Genomic DNA, 23,216 nt, shown 5'->3' on the forward strand with positions numbered 1-23,216 from the left:
ACAAGAGCATGTCTGTAACATTTTCTACGGTTTTTAACGATCTTTCCATACCAAATTTGGATTTTAAATTTGGAGCATAGTGGATATTAGAAGCTATAATGCTGAGGGATATTTAAATGATTTTCCCAATCCTTTTTTTGCTGCTATTTAGCTTTAATTTTCATGCTAAAGAAACTCTCTTATGAGAAGCGATTGTTCACTGCGTGTAAAAATGTTTCTCTTTTTAGGTCGTCTCAGTCCCTGTTCTGCTTTTACTTGTCCCGGCGGTGGAATTTGCTCAAATCAAGGAGGTAAAGCTATTTGCGTTTGTGGAGACTGTCCCCTCTTTTATGAGCCTGTTTGCGGTGCTGATGGGGTCACGTATAACAATCTTTGCTTCTTGAAACGAGAAGGGTGTCTAAAGACTAGGAAAATAGTCCTTGCTCATCATGGAGCTTGTCGAGAAAGTTCTATATTGCAAGGTAATCATTTTCGTTCCTTTTTTGGTTAATCTACTTGGTCAATTTGAGAGAATAAAAACCAAATGTTTATAAAAATCTGAATACTGAAAAACAAGAAATACAGCTTTTGAATGGCGAAAATACAGGATTTTTTTTTGTAAGAAAAAAAAACTGTTGGTGCGAGTAAACACAGACATATATAAAAAGACGAATATACATAGTTATGTGCATAAGAAATCTTTCAAAAAGCTGGAATGTATGCAGGTGGCATACAAAATATGATATGGTATTATATATCATCATGGTATTATATACCATATCATTATATGGTGTATATTGATATAGGGGCATATGAATATTCTCTAGGTTTAAACTATTAGCATGCATATTTCTATGGATTTCGTGCAATTGGCTTAAGTTGTAAGGGCAGCGATTTTTCATTTATTTGGTGATATTTAATTATTGATTAATATGACGCGTAAAATACACGTTTTAGGGGTAAGAGCTATTTGTTTATTCTAGAAACATTAGAAGCATTAATCAGAAGATATACTTGCCTGTACAGGGATTGGGACGGGTTAGGAGTATCCCCTAAGAATAAAACTTCTCTGAATAACCTTTGCCCAGACACGTAGGTAGGATTTCTATTATGAAGGGGTGTATCGAAAGAGTAGCACAACCAGGAGGCTCAATAGATATTATTAGGAGGGGAGAGGGGCAGGAGCCTAAAATTAAATTTATTAGGCCTAGATTTTTCCAATTTTCATGAGAGTTTTTCAGAACAGGAATTAATAATATTTCTCATTTCATGTGTTTTGAAAGACTAATCTAAAAAAACAAAGTTTTTTCAAGGGAATTAAACAGCGAAGTTGAAACTTAAAATGGACTAAAATTATTGCTTCATAGCCTACCTAATAATATCAATAAAATTAATACAAATAAACCAACTAATTATGTATCCCTGTGTTTCTAGGATAATAGAAAACTAGCGCTTTATTGAAAACACAAAAATCAAGTATTAAAAACAGGAATATTGATTTGGGAGTCAAAAGTGAACATGTAGCCTGACAACAATAAACTAATCTATGAAGCTTTGACACCAGTAAAAGCATTATAGATTATGTAAGACCATAGTCTTACACCAGTTGTAGCATCAGTGACTTCCCATATACAATTAAAATTATCTTAAAAACATAAGCGTAAAATTAAATATTTTTTTAATAACCTAAAAGTGATTGAACAGCATACAGAAATATTGGATTGATTTATCAGGTGCTGGTCTCGCTAGCTATAATATCAATAGTAATTAATAAACAATCATCAATTCTAAGAAATATGCTTTAGTACTACATGAAATGAAGATCAAATAAGACATACGAAGAACTCTGAAAATGCGGTTATTTCTCTCTAAATGACAGTGAATTTCAAGCTATGATACAAATTCTAAAGCTAGTCTATTGTCCTAATACTATCAAGATGGCTTTACTTCGAACTTGTCTACAAACTAATCATGGCATTCCCTTTTTAAAACCAAAACGACAGCCAGGCATTTAACTGAGTTATCGTGCAGAAGTGATACCAATTTAGACGATAAAAAAAAAATAAAGCAACAATCCTAAAATGAGTTGTTGTTTATCTTAAAAGGGATTGATCCTAAAAGGGATTGATAATATTTTCTTGTGTAAAAATTGTCCTTAATTGGTTTGCTTTTACTGTACCGAAACTCCCATATTATTTTGTGTTTTCAGTAAAGCGCTAAGTTTTTATAATCCTACAAACACAGGGAAACATAATTAGTTGGTTTATTTGTACTAATTTTATTGATATATATTAGATGGGCTGTGAAGCAATAATTTTTATATGTTTTAAGTTTCATCTTCGTTCTTTACTTCCCCTGGAAAAACTTTGTTTTTTTTAGATTAATCTTTGCTCGTTTTTTATTCAAATTTAATGTCGAAACAACGCTGCCATGAACTTTTTTATGTATACGGAATAATTTCTGTTCGTCTTAAGTTTTAATATCATTCCTTAGTTTCAGTTGAAAACTTATGGAGCTGTTTAAGGGTGCATTTAAAGGCGTATATTTATGCCTAATTGCTTTTTATAAATTTGACTTGATAGCGCATTCTCATAAAATGCACTTTCCGGTTTTTCCCATTTTTTTCAAACGAAAAAAGTGCCTGTTCCCATGAAATAAACCAAAAAAGGTGTTTTTCAAAACCTAGGCAGGAGCAAAAAATAAGAGGGCAAGGACGTTTCTTCCCCTCAATTACCGCTAGTAGAACTAGCACATAGGCTTCGTTGCAGAGTGAAGTTTGAAGGTTTAATTCAAAACTGTTGATCATTCATGCTTAATTTCTGGTAGATTTTTAGTTGAAAAGTTTTTTGTTTTAATTAATTTGTTTTCGCAATAATCTTTTACTTTTAAGATGAGTAGTTGATTTATGAAACTTGCTAAGAGGGTCTAAAGGGGGAGTATATGTGAGGGTTTCTTATAAACCTCCAGTTTAGGGCTTTGGAACGCAGTTTTTGCAATGGTACCGTTTTAAGCTTCCAAACTCTTCCTCTTCAGAAGCGGTACCAAAGGTTCCGTTTTCAGTACTATATGGCACCTATGGATGGTAAAATTGATAAAAAGCGCGTAGATATGAGCAATAGCTTTAAAATGAGTCTTCCCAGGATATGCTTTGAAAAATGAGTGCGCCACATTTGCAAAAAAAGTGGATTATCTAACAAGTAATGATAAGAAGGGACAAACCATGATTGAAAAAAAAATCCAAGGAGGAATTGAACGCATGAAAATCTAATTTGAAGTCCAGCGCTATACTAAGAGAACCAAGCCTCTAATAATCTAATGTAATATATTGGTGTTTGTAGGACTTTAATTACGTAGCTTATGAAGGGGGCCTGGAGGAGGAACATGCGGGAGGTTTTCTTGCAAGCCTCAAGTTAAGGGTTCTGGATCATAATTATTAAAATCATACCATTTTATACTTTAAAGATTTTCCACTTAAGAAGTGGCACCAAAAGTGTTATTTTCAGTGTTATATCTCACTTACGAATTGTCAAATTGATAAAAGCACGTATACATGAGCAAAAGTTTTCAAATGAGATATTAAACATTACTCTAAGAAGTTCTGGTAGCCCACTAGCCCCAGATTTTCTACTTGAGACATGGCACAAAAAGGGTCGTTTTTAGTACCATTTAAAACTTGCAGATGGTGGAATTTATAGGAAGAACGTAAATATGAGCAATATTTTATCATACGAGCTATCAAAAATCTATCTACGATGTTCTGGTTGCCCGCTAGCCCCATCCCCTGAGAAATGGCATAAAAAGTGCCCTTTTTCGTGCCATATGGCACTTGTCGATGGTGGAATACTTATAAACCACGTTGAATGAGCTCTTAAGCATCTCTCTATGATGTTCTATTAACCCACTAGGCGTGGAAAAAATTGAAATTTTTAAAGTTTTTAACTTTTAGTCTCTATTGGCTGTTGTTCGCTCTTTATTAGGTTGCAGCTAATGCTTCAACCATGACAAAGAGTTCATTGCAAATTCTCCCAAGAAACTGGTTCGCATTGAAATCTGTGAAATATAATAGATTGTAGAGTTTTAAAAACCTAGTAAATATAAGCAATAGCTTATAATTAGCCATTTAACATCTATCTACGATGGTGTGGTAGCCTTCTAATGTTTCAGTAGTTTACTGGTGAGCAGACAATTTATAGAACTTACTAAGGGGGCTGAGAGGGGAAGGGTGCGGGAAGGGTTCTTGTAAACCTCCAGTTAAGGGTTCTGGAACATTACTATCACAATAGTACCTGTTTTGTACTTCAGAGCTTTTCAACTTATTAAGTGGCACCGAAAGTGTTGTTTTCAGTGCTATATCCCACTTACTTATGGTAGAATGAAAAAAAAGCCATTAAACATAACTCTTGTAAGTTCTGCTAGCCCAATAGCCTCAGCTTTTCCACTTGAGACAAAAAAAGTGCCGTTTTAGTACCATTTAGAAATTTTAGACGGTGGAATTTATAGACAGAACGTAGATATGAGCAATATCTTTTATATGAGCTATAAAGAATCTGTCAACGATGTTCTGGTAGCCTGCTAGCCACACCACTTGAGAATTGGCACAAAGTGCTATTTGGCACTTGCAGATGGCACAGTTAATAAAAATCACGTAGATATAATAAATAGCTTTTGAATGAGCTATTAAGCAAATCTCTATGATGTTCTGGTGACCCGCTAGTTCTGGAGAAAAAAAAGACCCCCCCACCTTAATGTGCAAACATATAGCCCAAACTATATTATTATTATAAATTAAAGTATTATATTTTCATCATGTTTTGGCATATTTCATCATGATTAACCTAACTGCACTTCTTGAGTGTGTTTGGTATAATACATAAGTGCCAGTAATTTTTCTTTCAAGAGGGCATAGACTAATGCTACCTATTTTCTGTGTTTTTTTTAAGTTAATCGCTGATGGTGGAATTTGTAGGAAGTACGTAGAAAGGGGCGTAATATGATATGGGGCAGGGGGAGGCAAATGCCCTCTCCAGACTCAAGTTTGCCCCCCAAGACCTCATTTTGCCCCCCAGCTGAAATTTAGTTTCTGCAAAACATCTTGTAAAAACTAAGATAAGCCTTCATAATTCAAGCCTCCAGAGAAACAGGTCAGTTTTCTTCAGTATATCTTTAACTCTATGGTAATATAAGGCTCATTTTTCAGTTTTCACTATCATTTTCACTTGATTTGGGAAAATTGGCCCCAACTTTGCCCGCCACCTCCAGGATTTTGACGAAATTATGCCACTGGACGAAGATACGAGAAATATCTTTTATATTATCTATTAAAAATATGTCTAGATACCTGCGATACCAATAAACCCAATAACAATACGCTCACACCGATACGCGTTACATAAATACGTTCGATACCAATACAGTGTGCAGCCCTTTACCCAGGGACTATGGAGGGTCGTGTCCTCACTAAAATCAAAGATTTTGACCTTGGAACTGTGTTGAACAAAATGGTCATCTCAAAATTGGGATTGGATGACTTTGGGGGAGCGGGCCTACAAGGAGGAGGGGGGGCTAGTTGAACTCCAATCTTTTTGGTTACTTAAAAAGGACACTAGCAAATTTAATTTCCGTTCGAATGAACTATTATTCATCTCTCTATGATGTTCTATTCACCCCCTAGCCCTGCTCGAAAAAGAAAAAAGAACAAAGACGCATTAGTGCTACAACAAGGAAAAAGTCACTTTCTTTGTTGTTCAAGGAGGGGGACAGTAATTTCTCTATACAAGGTTTTCGACCATGGTGGTTCCAATGGTACAATTTTCATTTTGATCTGATGCCATTTTCGTGTTGTTTCAGGCTTTTCTTCGAAATCGCCATACATTTCTTCTCGCAATAAACTTTTACTTTTAAGACGAACCAAAATAATAATTACCATTCCTCAGTCAGATGGTAATTTGTTTCGACTAGGTAGTTTTTTCCTAAACATGATTTTTACTTTTGGTTCTGACCGTGTTAAAAAGTTCATAGTAAATTCTCCAAACGGACTAATGAGACTTACTAAGGGGACTGGGAGAGGGAGTATACGGGGGGAATCCCTTGTAAATCTCCAGTTAAGGGTTTTGGACCATAATCATTACAATGGTACCGTTTTATACTTCGAAGCTTTTCAACTTAAAAAGTGGCACAAAAGGTGCCGTTTTTTGTGCTATCTGGAACTTACGGATGGTAAAACTGATTAAAATCACTTAAATATGAGCAATAGTTTTCAAATCTGCCATTAAAAATCTCTCTAAGAAGTTCTGGCAGCCCACTAGCCCCTAGCTTTTTTTACTTGAGACATGGCATCGATAGTGCCATTTTTAGTGACATTTGGCAGTTGCAGGCGGTGCAATTTATAGATAAAACGTGGATATGAGAAATAGCTATATGTGAGCTATTAAACATCTGTCTACGATGTTTTCGTAGCCCACTAGCCCCACCTCTTGAGAAATGGTATAGAATGTGCCATTTTTGTGCCATATGGCACTTGCAGATGGTGGAATTTATGAAAATAACATAGATATGAGAAAAAGATTTTTAATGAGCCTCTCTGTGATTAAGAATCTCTCTATGATGTTCTGGTAAACCACTAGCCCTGAAAAAAAAAATAGAAAAAAAGGGAGACAGATCAGTTCTACCCATACAAAAAAAGTGATTTTTCTTGTTCTTCAAGGTGGGCGACTGTAATTTGGGGACTGTGATTCCAATGGTATACTCGTCATTTTGATCTAACGCCACTTTTGAGGGGTTTCGGGTTTTCTTTTCGAAATGACCATAAATTTCTTTTCCCAATAGATTTTTATTTTTAATACGAACCGAAATGATAGTTACCATTTCTAAATTAGTGTCAGATGGCAATTTTTTTTTCACTAGGCAGTTTTTTCTAAACGTGCATTTTTAAAACTTTTGGTTACTATGGGCCGTGGTTCGCTCTTTACTAGGTTACAGCTGCCACAGCGAGCATGATCGCCCTTTACTAGGTTGCAGCTGCCTCTGCAACCAAACACTAGTGATCTACCCGGTCGCCATATTTATACATTTTGAAATACTTTCAGGGAAACAATTGTTTTAATGCAAAGAGTTTGGGTTCATGTGAAGGTTGTTCTTTACACTCCCCCCCCTTATGCATAAATATGTACGTGAAACATAAGATAATATATGTGTGTTTTAAGTGTACTATGCGTGGAAAGCCAGCCATCAATAGATAAATCAGAACCCAAAACGAACATAAATTACAACGTTACTTCTTCAACTTTATCATTCCCATTCTCTTAAACGACCTTGTAGAAGCATTCGGATCAAGATTACTTTTATAGTGTTTTTTTTTTTTTTCTTTGTTTTTTAACATTGAATGCACATTCTAAACGAACGAACAACATCCATATCTTCGACACACAGTGCCTTTTGAAAAAAATATATATTGTTTTAATTACTTATAGCATCCATGTTTTTATTTGGGTATTGTTTTTATTGCCTTATCATAATCGAAAATTATAATATTATCCAAAATGGACTTAATTATCCCTGTTTTGTTTCAGAATCGAATGAGAAGTTTTATTCCGTTAGCCGTGCACAAAAAGACGAGGCAGGTGTAACCCAGTCACAAAATGATGACTGGATAAAGAAATCAAATGGAGGCGAAGAATCAGAGGTATGTAAGCTTACTGATAAAAATTATTATTGTAAGTGAGGTGAAAGAAATAGTTCTATGATTCAATATGAGTATAATACTGTATATACTATGCTGTATCTGCTTGTACTGTACTCATTGTTATTTGTGGAATGGTCGATAATGTTTTGGTTACATGTCTGTGGTTGCCTGGTTTTGAATTGCGCAAGATAAATGCCTCATATTTCTTTTGATTACTGATCATCTAATCATCTAATTACTAATAAAACATCGGAACAAAAAAAATTAAAGAGCTACAATAACCCAAAGATGAGCTGAAATAAAGTCAAACAATGATAGTACTAGTAGGAGTATCAGTGGCAGCAGTAGTAGTAGGAGATTTAAAAGTTTCAAATTAATACCCTCGACTGTTCCTGAGATAAGGCTGACACGCACGATTGACCACCTGGATGCACACAACGGGTTTGGATTTAGTTCGAAATTCCCATGAACAATTTGAAAAGTTCCAGCCCTATCTCCCTTAGCGTTCTTGGATGCCAAGGATCAAACATGCCCCGTTTCACAGCAACAAACCTTATATGCAGAAAACTAGGCAACTTCCACCCCTTGTCCCAGGGGCTTTTCTGGGTAAATTCATCACTGGAAGCATAATTATTGGACCTTGTGACTATTCTGAGAAAATGGCTATCTCAAAATTTTCATCATCTTACGCAGGAGGGCATGTAAATTGGGTGAGGGAAGCTGGTTGCCCTCAAATCAGTTTTGTCTCTGAAAAATGACATTAGAACTTATAATTTCCAATTGAATTAGGCCTTCAACGTTGTTACGACAACTCCTTCCATACGAAGTGGTCTGGTAGAAAAAAAATGTATTCAAGGAATATCACTGTTTACATAGGCAGTACTTTTGCACTGCCTATGATACTAGATAAGTATATTATACCAAGTGATTGGTGTTATAAATGAGAATATTTCTGCGGCTGAGGTAGGGAGTGAGGTCCAAAGTTGATTTGGTGTAGAATCAGCGTTAAATCAGAATTATGTCCTATCCCAATATATCTTGACTTTTTTTTACAGACACTGTCCATTCAATGTACTGCCCTTCATTCAATGGATCGACTTGGCTGTTTTTACCATTAATTAAAATACTTTTTCCACAAAATAAGTTTTTCAAAGAAAAGTAAAGAACTCCATTAAACAAAACATGAGCAAAAATCAAATCAAACAATCTACCAAGCGTGAAACTACCACAAATCAGCATTGATAAATAAATGAAACCCAAAACGAACAGAAATTACAATAAATAACAGAGTCAAATTCAAAACAAGTAGAAATTAACATAAATTGGGCGCAAAACCCCTGTGCCTTCCCAAGACCAAAACTTAATTTGTGCTTTACTGAAAAAAATATAAATGTTTTTAATTTTATAACTTTAATAAATCAAATAATATTAACATTTTGATTACTAACTATCAGTATACGTATATTAAACTGAAAATGCATATTCATTTGTATTTTTTTATACCATTCACAAAAAAATATGTTTACTTACTTTGATAGCTTGGATACACTTACGCATTTTTGATTCGGTTAAATTTTAAGAGCAGAAGTAGCCCCGAAAGTTTGAACATAATACCTTCATTATTTTTGGGATACTGCTGAGATGCCTTATTGGGAATTAGCATTAACACAGTGAATTTTGATTTAATCTTAAGGCAACATTTAGTTTCTAAACATAATGGGCAAATGGGAGGGTGGGTTTGGGAGGGTGGGTGTGGGAGGGGGATTAGTTGCCCTCCAATCACTTTCGACCAATAAAAAGGGCATCAGCTCTTTCTATTTTAAATTGAATAAGCCCATTTTCGAAGTTCCTACGACAACTCCTTCGATACGAAGTGCCCTGGTCTAAACAACAACAATAACAAATAATACATTATACCCACATCGATCTTTACTATAAAAATTTCAAACCTTCTAATTACTTTTGACTATTAAAAAGGGCACTAGGGCTTTCGATTTCCAATCGAATGAGCCCTTTTTGAGTTTCTACGATAACGCTTTCTGTAAACACCTTATATGCCCCCAGGGCATTAATTACAACCATTACGGTAAGGGCTGTCAGGGTGGTTGTCATGCTCTAAGACCTAATTTCCAGAAATTTCAACTACGTTAAACAAAATGGTTATCTGAAAATTAATTTTACTAGAGGTAATTGTTAGCAATTACTCTCAACTCACTTTCGACTATTAAAAAGGGCAATTTCAATTTCCAATCATATGAGCCCTTTTTGAAATTTCTACAACAACTTTCTATATAAACCTTATATGCCCCCAGGGCATAACTTACAACCCTTGCACTGAGGACTCTGAGGGGATTATTATCCTAAAAGACCTAATTTTCAGAACTTTCAAGTAAGTTGAACAAAATGGTTATCTCAAAATTTTGATTGGATGTGTTTGGGAAAATGGGGAGCGTGTAGGGGGGTTAGCTGCCCATCAATCACTTTCGACTATTAAAAAGGATACTAGCCCCTTCAATTTCCAATTGAAGCCCTTTCTGGAGTTTCTACAATATCACTTTCTATAAAAACCATGTTTTTTTTCCAAGTTTTAGTTCTTGTCAATATTTCAGCGATACTATTCTTTCTCTTGGTTACTTAAGAAAGAGGGATTCCAGAATAAGTAATTTGAATAGAATTTTCGTCGGAAAATTCTATAAGAAGCAGAACAGTCTATAAGCAAAGCCTTTTATTAGTAGCTTGAATGAAACTTCCCCTATATTTCTTCATAACAAGTGATCCAAGTGAGCTGCTATTCTTAAAACCCTATACTTGAAAGGAAAGCACTTAAGCCTACTTTCCTTCTTTCGCTTCTGTTGTCTAAGGTCTTCTATAATCGAATTATTCGACCAATTTTACACAAAGCCAGGATGGGGAGGATGTATTGAGACATGAAATAGATAGAGCTGTTCTAAAAACTTTTAACCCACATAAAATTAAACTCGGAGAGCTAGGTTTAATCAAGATTTACCCCAGAAGGGTAGGTGGTGGCCGATTTACCCCAACCCTAATAAATGTAAAAATTATAAACAAATATATATTGCCTATAGCCTGTGCTTTTCATTATGCAATTGCTGTTAAAATTTATTTGCCATAGTTCACCCCCCCCCTTCCACCTCAAAACAAGCTGAGCCTCTTCTAAAGTAATACCTTAAATTTCAAATAAGCAATGATGAAATTTGCACAAATCTAAGATCACTACTTTTCATGGATACTAGTTTCGTAAAAAAAGAAAAATAGAATTGTGTCACAGCAATGCAGATATTCAGTAAAAAAAAACTAAGACAGAAGTTTAAGGTAATTTTCTCTCATTTTCTCTGGAATATATTTTCAATTATAATTTCTTTTTGTTTTAGGCTTTAGTTATTTTTTCATACAAATTTGTGCTGTTCGTATAACTCTTAACATAGTTCTTTCATTTTGTTGAAAAACCTTCATTAAAAAAAATTGTTCAGAGAATAACATTGAGTTTTGTTTTACAACAGTACACAGACAGTTATTAACCAAATCATATCCAAATAAGCATATGCCTAGAAGATGATCACTCATCGTCAGATGATCACCTGGAGTAAATCTCGTAACACTATTTTTCCCATTGCACATGGTACACATCTGCCACTTCATACCTATTCACGCCAAATATAGTAAAACTATGTGGCACAGCTCAAACTTTTCTACCTGGTGTAGCATGCACCTTATGGTGTTCACCGCTTTTGAAAGTACATAATCCTACGAAATAGACAAGCAGGTGTTGTGTATTCTTCCTTTGGGTGCTTTGAATTATTTATATATATTATATATATATATATATATATATATATATATATATATATATATATATATATATATATATATATATATATATATATATATATATATATATATATATATATATATATATATATATATATATATATATATATATATATATATATATATATATATATATATATATATATATATATATATATATATATATATATATATATATATATATATATATATATATATATATATATATATATATATATATATATATATTACATAGCAATTTCAGAAAAACGTTAATTAAACTCCTTTATAAGATAGTATGTAGTAGCCAAGACCCGGGGTGTGTTTTTTTATAGTTGTAAAAAGCTTGGTAGAATAGGAGAATTAGTCTGCGAACCAAGATTAGAGCATCGAAAGTTACGGTAATTACAGTGGTTAGTGGGAATTACAGTGATAAGGAAATATTGAAAGAAAGTTGGAATGCAATCCGAAAGATAAATATGAAGCTTTGAATACATTGGAGTGTAGAAGAAGCGCGCACAGAAAAAATATTCAATCTAAAATCTTGCACAAAACTACAAAAAAAATATTGCGAAATAAGCACGGAAGAGTTAAAACGCACTGAACAAAAAAAAATACACAATATCACAAAAAAATGACACGTCCAGAATTATTAAGGGACAGGATTCAATAATAATTATGGTCTCATTATTTTGTACTTGCCTCACCTTTGCAAAAACATCACCCATTTCAATTTTTGCCTAATTTTCCTATTACGGTTTCATATTAGAAGAAAAATTACAAAACTAAGGGTTTCTAATCCGTGCAAATAAAATATCTATCTTATTTTTAAATGGAAAAATTGTGTGTTATATCCATTTTTATTCACTTTTGCATAGTGCACTCTAGATATCATGTGTATAGTGCAATGGATTCAACATAAAGTAACCATCATGTTATGCTTCAGAATGTTTCAGCGCAAAAACTCAATGAACTAGGTAAACTGATGATGCTCTCATTATATAGCCCTGTAATTAATATTGCGCTCCTTAGTAACTTACTTATATTAGAGGCAGGTGCGGCTGTACAAATCCAAAGAATCTCATTGAGTGTAGTGTTAAAAATAGCACTTTAAACAATAATCATACTAAATTAAGTGCTAACTGTGCCTCCTTTTCTGGGCAGACACACTTTTATATAATCAAAGTTAGGCTATATGTGTACAGCGTATAACCAGTTCTTTTGACATAATCCCCACATAGTAACTCTTGTATATTCTGCGCATTGGGGTCTTTCAAAGTAATTTTACCAATATTTGGATTCGCTCTTTGCTCTTTTTTTTTTAAACCGCGTTGTTCCATCCATCCAATATGTCTAGCCCAAATAGGTTCGTGAATCCTGTAAACACCAGTGTTGTAACAACCATCTATAATAGTGTAGAGACGATGGTTCTTGTGACTGGGACATTGTCTGCTTTATGATCACCGCGAGATCCTGAAAAAAATAATTGGTGATCAATGGTGAAAAATTATGTATTGTCATTTGAAGGATTTCGCCTCTTTGGTGGACTCTGAAGCAGTGACGAGATGTACTATGTCGAATCTGTTGCATGGGACAGTGCCTTATGCAACAATTCTGTTGGTGAAATTGTGGAACTGAACAAGCCGCAGCAGCGTTTAGTTCCAGACAAAAGTACATATAAAACAAAGTAATCCAACCACCTCGTATAAGCAACAATAATGCGAAACAGCATACTTTGGAAGTTATTAATTGATAAAACATACAAGTATTAGCGAAAAAATGATAAGCTAATAAGAAACTAGGCGAAGTAACAAAGCTAGCTAACTAAGCAGCTATCTATGCAAATTAACCAGCCCAACTAACCATGCAAATAAGAGACTAAGGAAAACCAAGCAAAAAAATATAATAAAAACTATGGAAAACTGATAATAAAATTTTTTTTGGCTTATATAAAATATAATTTGATAGGAACTGAAAGCTAACCTAGGAACTGAGAACAAGTAAAATTCTACATCAGCCTAATTTTATGTAAGAAAAAATCCGGATTTGACTCAACTTCAAAGTTTTGTATATTTAGGCATGAAACCACACAATCAAACATTCAAGATTGAATTGCCCCCCCCCTAAATTTGGAAAGTACCCTTTTTTCAGTAAATTGAGTGAAAAAAAAGCTACCCACTTTCCTAGATTAGAAAAAATGCCTTTTTATATATCTTTGTTTTTTTTAATAGAAAAATCATCCCATAAATCTCCCCCCCCCCCTTTTTTTCTTTTTTATTTAATTAGACCAACAAGATTCAACTGACAAAAAATATCATAACAATTCGTAACGATAGGCATAATAAACTTGGATTCAATCTAAATTTTTACTCTTAGCAAGTTAGTTTTTCCACTAACAAACAACGTTGCAATGAAAGCAATGAATTCCCAATGTCGCTTCGAATGAACAGGGAAAAGTCGAGTTCTAAGGTTAAATTGAGGTGTTCGAGAGGCAGTTCAACCCGGACAGTATACGGGCTTACATTAATTTTTTTATTGATGTAAACACAAGTAGTAAGGCAATAGGGAATCCAGCCAGTGATTGCGTAATATGCCTTACCAGGGTGATTTGCCTATTACAATGAACTCTACATGGCTTGGCAGACATGTTTTTTTATTATGAAATCGATTTTTCGTGTGTCAGTCGATTAGAGAAAGCTGGTGGTTAGTCCAATATAATAACTTGATTGATCGGTTTTCTAAAAAAACTTGTCATGGTATAATGTACTCAATTTAAAAAGAAAAACCGATATAATGTCTCCCACACTGCATTCCAATTTTCATTATGTTTTAAGACATTGTTTATAGTACACCATATATTTTTAACTTTTGAAAACAATGTATTTGTCAATTTTCAATGTGAGTACACTTTTCATTCTTTTATTCCCCCCCAAAAAAAATAAAGAAAAACGTTTTACTAGTAAATTCAAATTTCAGAGGGACTTAGCCCCCCTCCCCTCCAACAATACAAAATATTAAGAATATGACGACTATATTCGATAGAAACGTCAAAGCACGCTTTTTTCTATTATGTAAATAAAATCTCTCCATCATAGGTATGTTTACAGGTTTTAATTGTTTTGAAAAACACTTCTTTATCATTCGGAAACAAGCTTTTTCCTAACATGATGTATTTTTCTGCTTTGAATGAAAAGCTTGCGTGTTACAAAGAGTGTGAGAGTTTTTGGGGGGGGGGGTTAAATTTCACCGGCTAGGGCTAAAAACGGGGTTTGGCTAATTCCGATGCCAGGGTGGATGGCTTTGGGAAAAAAATTAGCGTGGGTGGGGGCCTAGTTGCCCTCCATTTTTTTTTTGGCTTACTTAAAAAGGACATTAGAACTTTTAATTTCCGTTCGAATGAGGCTCCAGATAGGAGCTTTTAACTTCTATAGTAGGGTTCTCTGATGGTGCGCTTTTCATTAAGTTTCTATGAGTTTTAGAGGGTGTTTTCCCCCTTTTTTGAAAACCAGGCAATTTTTCTCAGGCGCATAACTTTTGATCGGTATAGCTAAACTTAATGAAACTGATATATTTGAAATCATAAGGATTCGCTCTTTACGCTAAAGTTTTTTATTGTTTAAAAAAATAAAGTTGTGAGACAAGGTCAAACTTTAGCGTAAAGAATGCGATGAGGAGGGGGACAGTCCCCTTCATATAGGGAATAATTTCTGTTCGTTTTAATGTCGCTCATTACTTTCAGTTTTAAAAAACTTTTTTCTTCTATTTAATTTCTGATCGTTTTTTAGTTAATGCAGCTTTTATTTACATAAAAATTTTACTTTTCTTTTGCTAAATGGATCTCTTTACAAATTAACTTACGTAACTAACTTCTATATCCGTGTATTTTTCTTCTGGCAAAAAAATACAAAGTTGCAGATTTTTGCAGATATGAGCTTGAAAGCTGTGTAATAGAGTTTTCTGATACGCTGAATCTGACGGTGTGATTTTCATTAAAATTCATTCAATCGTAGGGGGTGTTTCCCCCCCCCTCTCTTTAAAAAAAAAAAAAAAAACCCGCGACACGGCTCAATAGTAATCCAAACTTTTAAAAACGGAATTTTGATGTTAATAAATGTATCAAAAGAATGTGTTTATAATGCTGATTCTAAATATATATAAATTTTATTACGTTTAGTATTACTCATCAAAGGCTACGAGCCTGATCGGTATAGCTAAACTTGATGAAACTGATATATTTGAAATCATAAGGATTCGCTCTTTACGCTAAAGTTTTTTATTGTTTAAAAAAAAATAAAGTTGTGAGACAAGGTCAAACTTTAGCGTAAAGAGCGATGCGATGAGGAGGGGGACAGTCCCATTCATATAAAGAATAATTTCTGTTCCTTTTAAGTTTTAATGTCTCTCCTTACTTTCAGTTTTAAAAAACTTTTTTTTTTTTTTTATTTCTGATAGTTTTTTAGTTAATGCAGCTTTTATTTACATACAAATTTTACTTTTCTTTTGCTAGATGAATCTCTTTATAAATTAACTTACGAAACTAACTTTTATGTTCCCGTATTTTTCTTCTGGCAAAAAAAAAAATACAAAGTTGCAGATTTTTGCAGATACTATTTTTAATTAATCCTGTAGCAAACCGGAGTTTTTGAAGCACGGTTCACGCTATTAAAGCTTAGTATTTCTGAGTCCAGTTGAAATGTGCACCATTTTAGAAAATTCCCCTTATTTTTTTCAGTTTTACCAGTTTTTATCTCAAAATGGAAAAAGGGGTTGTTTTTTTTCATGCTAAATTTTGCATTTTTTTTCAAGGAAAAGCTTTGCATAAAAAAAAATATATAATTATCAACTTTTCGTGTTTGATACTATGGAATTGAATGCCTAACGCCCTCCGTTAATATTCTGAATAAGTAAGAATTAAATTGCGTTATTTTTTCAACTTTTGGGGGTTTGATATTAAAGGGGTAGTACCCTCCCGTAAGCTAAATAGTTTGAAAACTGAAGATGATTTTTATATTTTAGAATGCTGTTGATCAATCATCGGAGCTTCTTCTTTGTGATGCTAGCACCAATTCTACAGATTGTATTATGGAAGTTCATTACACTGAGGATGGGCTATCATACACTTCAGATGATTTGGTGAGGAGGCAGCATTCGGGTTGGCTCTGTATCGAAGATGACGAGCGTTTATATTATGACATGCCCCCACTGGTGAATATACTGATAGTAGAAAATAGTGATGATGATGATGATGTTCAAGTGATTGAGCCTGACATCATACGTTTAAAGAATATTATAAATATTGATTTAACGAATAAATAAAGGATTTGAATAATGATTTTATTTAAATAGCATGGACAAAAAATGAAATGGATGATTTCTTAAGAAGAAGAAATACATTACATAGCTAACTTCTATGATTTTTCATCTTTTGATAGAAAACTTGGATGTGGACTTATAACCCCCTCCCCTGCTCTCAGAAGTGGAGGAATGAAGGGGCTCTGAGTCTTCCCCTTGAGGCAGATTCTGAGTATTTTTGGTTTTTCCTCCAAAATTGACCCCCTCCCTCTCCTGTCCCCGCAGAAATGGAGGATGACCCCCTCCCTCTCCGGCCCCTCAGAACACTTCAAGATTAGAATTGTAAGAAGGAACTGAACACACATCACTCCATTTTTTAAGGCATTTTATACGTTATACACCTTTAATAAATCAAATGATATTAACATTTTAATTACTAAATATCAATATATGTATATTAAACTGACAATGCACATTCACTTGTATTTTTCAGTAAAGTGCAAATTTTGTTCTGGTCTTGGGAATGCATAGGGGTTTCGCGCCCAACTTATGTTAATTTCTGATCGGTTTGAGTTTGACTCGGTTAATTATTGTAATTTCTGTTCATTTTGGGTTTCATTTATTTATCGATGCTGATTTGTGGCAGTTTCACGATTGGTAGATTATTTGATGTTATTTTTGCTAATTTGTTGTTTAATGGAGTTCTTTACTTTTCTTTGAAAAACTTATTTGTGGAAAAAGTGTTTTTTTTTAATTTTTTCTAATTAAGAACGAAAATCCTTTTGTTGGAACAACTTATGTTTTTGCGAGGAACATCACTTTTGTAATGAAACCCAGAAAGCGTTTCAAAAAAAAAATTCTTCCCTGGATGTGCCATAAATTCGCTGCTTACGCTGAATAACCAAGTAAGCAAATATATCTAAGAAAAGAAAACGCCTGTAAGGGTGTTTCAGTCCTTTACATACACGTAAAGGAACCAAAAGCTTCCCCAAAAAAGATAATTTTCTAAAATGGTTCACATTTCAACTGGACTCAGAAATACTAAGCTTTAATAGCGTGAATCGTGCTTCAAAAACTCCGGCTTGCTACAGGATTAATTAAAAATAGGACGTTAGCCCAATAAGTTTTATCAAATAGTTCATTGTGTTAAATTGTAATGAAGGAGCGACTTAGCTCAATTTTAACAAAAGCACATGAATGGAATTTTGATAACAATTAACAAGAATTGGATTGTTATGCAGATTGCAATTATATAAATTTCATTACTTTTAATATCTAGCAACCAAATGCTCCAAGCCTCAGAAGAAAAAGGGATTTTGAAAACAGGGAGCCGGATTTTCGAAAAAGGGAGAAACACCCCCAAAAAAATCAATAAATCTGAATGTAAATCAGACCTTCAGATTCAGCGGTGTTGTTCCTTACGCGATAGACTTATTAGAGTGATTTCTGCTCGTTTTGAGTTTGACTCGGTTAATTATTGTAATTTCTGTTCATTTTGGGTTTCATTTATTTATCGATGCTGATTTGTGCCAGTTTCACGATTGGTAGATTATTTGATGTTAATTTTGCTAATTTTTTGTTTAATGAAGTTCTTTACTTTTCTTTGAAAAACTTATTTTGTTGAAAAAGTGTTTTTTTTCTAATTAAGATCGAAAATCCTTTTGTGCGAAGAACTTATGTTTTTGCGAGGAAGGTCACTTTTGTAATGAAACCCAGAAAGCGTTTCAAAAAAAAAAATTCTTCCCTGGATTTGCCATAAATTCGCTGCTTACGCTGAATAACCAAGTAAGCAAATATATCAAAGAAAAGAAGACGCCTGTAAGGGGATTTCAGTCTTGTACGTACACGTAAAGGAACCAAAAGCTTCCCCCAACAAGAAAATTTTCGAAAATAGTGCACATGTCAACTGGACTCAGAAATACTAAGCATTAATAGCGTGAATCATGCTTCAAAAACTCCAGCTTGCTCCAGGGTTAATTAAAATAGGACGTTAGCCCTATAAGTTTTATCAAATAGTTCATAGTGTTAAATTGTAATGAAGGAGCGACTTAGCTCAATTGTAACCAAAACTCAAAAATGGAATTTTGATAACAATTGACAAGAATTGGGTTTTTATGCAGATTGCAATTATATAAATTTCATAACGTTTAATATCTAGCCACCAAATGCTCCAAGCCTCAGAAGAAAAAGGGATTTTGAAAACAGGGAGCCTGATTTTCGAAAAAGGGGGAAACACCCCCCAAAAAGTCAATAAATCTGAATGTAAATCAGACCTTCAGATTCAGCAGTGTTGTTCCTTACGCAATAGACTTATTAGAGTGACAAAAAACTTTTTTTCCACAACCCACAAGAGGAAATTTTTCAACTAAAAGTAAAGAGCTACTAGACTAAATCAAACATGAGGTGAAATAATAACGAATAATTGTTCAAACTTAAATTTTCTGTAAAGCTATGTCTAGCGATAAACTTCTTAGAGTGACAAAAACTTTTTTCTTGGGTTGATCTAGGTTCACGTAGAGTAGTTTTCTAGCAAAGATGTTTTTGTGTTTGTGTAAGTTTTTGTGTGTGTGTGTGTGTAAGTTTTTGTGTGTGTGTGTGTGTGTGTGTGTGTGTGTGTAAGTTTTTATGTGTGTGTGTAAGTTTCTGTGTGTGTGTATGTGTGAGTTTTTGCGTGTGTGTATTCAAAATATTTTTGGTCTATCGACCTAGTGGTACCAAAATATCCTAAGAGGGCTCATTTGACTGGAAATTAAAAGTTCTAGTGCCATTTTTAAGTGACCAAAAAGATTGGATGGTAATTACGCCACCTCTCACGCCTCTTTTTCCGTAATCGAGCAGACAAAATTTGACACGACACACATATTGATAGAGTGGATATTCAAACTGTTTAAAGTTCCAAATTGAAACTACATTATATACTAAAGAAACTGAATATATTAACATCTAAAACAGGAATTTTTATGTAATGATGTCTTCAAATAATATCAAGAGGATTTGTCTTTACACTGGTCACAGTGTGGAATGTGTTACTAAAATTTCGTTTAAAGAAATTAAACACCATTCTTATCAGATTCAAACGCTTAATACCCCCAAACATATGCGGTAATGGTTTATTATTACGAGAATCATACGGGAGAGGAATCTATATCTTGGGGATTAAAAGTAATTAGAACTTCTTCTTATCATATTCAAAAGCTTAAAAACCCAATCTTATGCGACTCAAATTTATATTTACAGTGCTAAATTTTATCTTTTTAAATAATTAAAGTCCAATTTCAGAATTCCTAACAAGTCTAACATTAATGCAAAAAAAAACAAACAAAAAAAAAACCCTAATTTTAAAAAATTTTTTGGGAAAAAAGGTGAAAGTAAAGTGCAACACGTATAAATTAAACCTGAAGCGAACAAAAACTTTAATAATTAACCGAGTCAATCTCAAAACTAGCAGAAATTAACATAAGCTGGACACTAAACTCCATTAGCCTTCCCAAGACACGTACAAACTTTGCGCTTTACGGAAAAAATACAGATGGTTTTACTTTTACGCCTTTAATAATTCAAATGACATTAACATTTTGATTACTAGAGGTTTTATTGACGTTACGTGCCTATTAATTGGAATTTAACACCTAAACGCACTTGCAAAAATCACTGCACTGGTGTTTTGGATTTGCCAAGATTTAAATGTTAAGAGTGATAACATTTTTGTGTTTGTGCTAACGAACTGTAAGTAAGGAGCGACACAACTCAATAGTAACCGAAACTCCAAAAAGCAATATCCCTACTTCGGAAGTTTCAAGCTCCTATCTGCAAAAATGTGGAATTAATTTCTTGAAGTAATTGATACTTAATGAAGAAAAAGGTGAAAATTATAGGTTTTATGAAATTGATCTTAAGACTTAAATTATTCTATCAGATACATTGGCACTTTAAGATGAAATTTGACTAGCATATGCCTTTGGGTATTAAGCGTTTACAAAACTCCTGGCTAATACAAAAAATCGCGAAGACTAAAAAGTTCAACTTCCATTCTGAATTTTCTTAATGAAAATGAAATAAGTTATTGATCAATTCTATTTTCCCAAAATAATATCAAATTTTCCACTTCAGTTTAAAAAAATTCTGGTTAGTCTGAACTTGATTGTCTGAAAAGTTTTTTTTTTGGGGGGGGGGAGATACACGATTGGCTGAAACAAAAGCAGAACTTTTAAAATCACAACAACTGAAGATCAGTAAATAATTCCATTGTTTTTTTTTTTTTTTTTTTTTTTAGCTTACAGCTGATAGAACATTACCAATTCTACTTTAGCTACTTTTGGCCATCTTGGAAAGGGGTTAGCTTAGGAATAAACTGACAATGCACATTCACTTATATTGTTCAGTAAAGTGCAAATTTTGTTCTGGTCTTGGGAAGGCATAGGGGTTTCGCGCCCAACTTATGTTAATTTCTGCTCGTTTTGAGTCTGACTCGGTTAATTAGAAACCACCGTTTGCAATCCATTTCTCCGTTGAGAGGACCTGTTTGACTAGTTTCTTTTATCATCTATCTTGCGTGGCTTACAGCTGATAGAACATTACCATTTCTACTTTAGATACTTTTGGCTATCTTGGAAAGGGGTTAGGCTAGGAAAATGAAACTTTCAGGAATGAGTCTACAGGCTAAACAGTTCATGATAAAAAAAAGATAGTTTCATTTTTTAAGGTAATTTAGCTACTTTTGGCTATCTTGGAAAGGGGGTTAGGTTAGGAAAATGAAACTTTCAGGAATGGGTCTACAGCTAAACAGTTCATGAAAAAAAAAGATAGTTTCATTTTTTAGGGTTAATTTAGACGAGGTTATGTGCGCGCACATAACCTCGTCTAAATTAACCTTAAAAAATGAAACTATCTTTTTTCTATCATGAATTGTTTAGCCTGTAGACCCATTCCTGAAAGTTTCATTTTCCTAACCTAACCCCTTTCCAAGATAGCCAAAAGTAGCTAAATTAACCTTAAAAAATGAAACTATCTTTTTTTTTATCATGAACTGTTTAGCCTGTAGACTCATTCCTGAAAGTTTCATTTTCCTAGCCTAAACCCTTTCCAAGATAGCCAAAAGTATCTAAAGTAGAATTGGTAATGTTCTATCAGCTGTAAGCCACGCAAGATAGATGATAAAAGAAACTAGTCAAACAGGTCCTCTCAACAGAGAAATGGATTGCAAACAGTGGTTTCTAATTAACCGATTCAGACTCAAAACGAGCAGAAATTAACATAAGTTGGGCGCGAAACCCCTTTGCCTTCCCAAGACCAGAACAAAATTTGCACTTTACTGAAAAATATAAGTGAATGTGCATTGTCAGTTTATTCCTAAGCTAACCCCTTTCCAAGATAGCCAAAAGTAGCTAAAGTAGAATTGGTAATGTTCTATCAGCTGTAAGCTAAAAAAAAAAAAAAAATAATAATGGAATTATTTACTGATCTTCAGTTGTTGGGATTTTAAAAGTTCTGCTTTTGTTTCAGTCAATCGTGTATCTCCCCCCCCCAAAAAAAATAACTTTTCAGACAATCAAGTTCAGCCTAACCAGAATTTTTTTAAACTGAAGTGGAAAATTTGATATTATTTTGGGAAAATAGAATTGATCAATAACTTATTTCATTTTCATTGAGAAAATTCAGAATGGAAGTTGAACTTTTTAGTCTTCGCGATTTTTTGTATTAACCAGGAGTTTTGTAAACGCTTAATACCCACAAGCATATGCAATTCAAATTTCATCTTAAAGTGCCAATGTATCTGATAGAATAATTTAAGTCTTATGATCAATTTCATAAAACCTATAATTTTCACCTTTTTCTTCATTAAGTATCAATTACTTCAAGAAATTAATTCCATATTTTTGCAGATAGGAGCTTGAAACTTCCGAAGTAGGGATATTGGTTTTTAGAGTTTCGGTTACTATTGAGTCGTGTCGCTCCTTACTTACAGTTCGTTAGCACAAACACAAAAAATGTTATCACTCTTAACATTTAAATCTTGGCAAATCCAAAACACCAGTGCAATGATTTTTGCAAGTGCGTTTAGGTGTTAAATTCCCATTAATGGGCACGTAACGTCAATAAAACCACTAGTAATCAAAATGTTGATGTCATTTGAATTATTAAAGGTGTAAAAGTAAAACCATTTGTATTTTTTCAGTAAAGTGCAAATTTTGTTCGTGTCTTGGGAAGGCATATGGAGTTTAGCGTCCAACTTATGTTAATTTCTGCTCGTTTTGAGATTGACTCGGTTAATTATTATAGTGTTTGTTCGCTTCATGTTTCATTTATACGAGTTGCACTTTACTTTCACCTTGTTTCCCAAAAAAACTGTTTAAAATTAGGGTTTTTTTTTTCTTTTTGTTTTTGCTTTACTGTTCTACTTGATAAGAATTCTGAAATTGGATTTGAATTATTTCAA

General features: G+C 33.5%; 1 protein-coding gene across 1 annotated transcript in view; it reads left to right on the forward strand.

The window, feature by feature from the left end:
* LOC148940485 (uncharacterized) overlaps positions 1 to 23,216 on the forward strand; it is a 304,533-nt gene that overhangs the window by 191,411 nt on the left and 89,906 nt on the right. The window contains exons 4-5 of the mRNA XM_089104864.1: positions 228 to 461; positions 7,548 to 7,660. Coding sequence (XP_088960990.1) covers positions 228 to 461; positions 7,548 to 7,660 — 347 coding nt within the window. The remainder of the gene's footprint in view (positions 1 to 227; positions 462 to 7,547; positions 7,661 to 23,216) is intronic.

This window comes from Artemia sp. Qi Xiang Cuo, chromosome 19, assembly GCF_049724085.1.
Source record: "Artemia sp. Qi Xiang Cuo chromosome 19, ASM4972408v1, whole genome shotgun sequence".
Taxonomy (NCBI): domain Eukaryota; kingdom Metazoa; phylum Arthropoda; class Branchiopoda; order Anostraca; family Artemiidae; genus Artemia; species Artemia sp. Qi Xiang Cuo.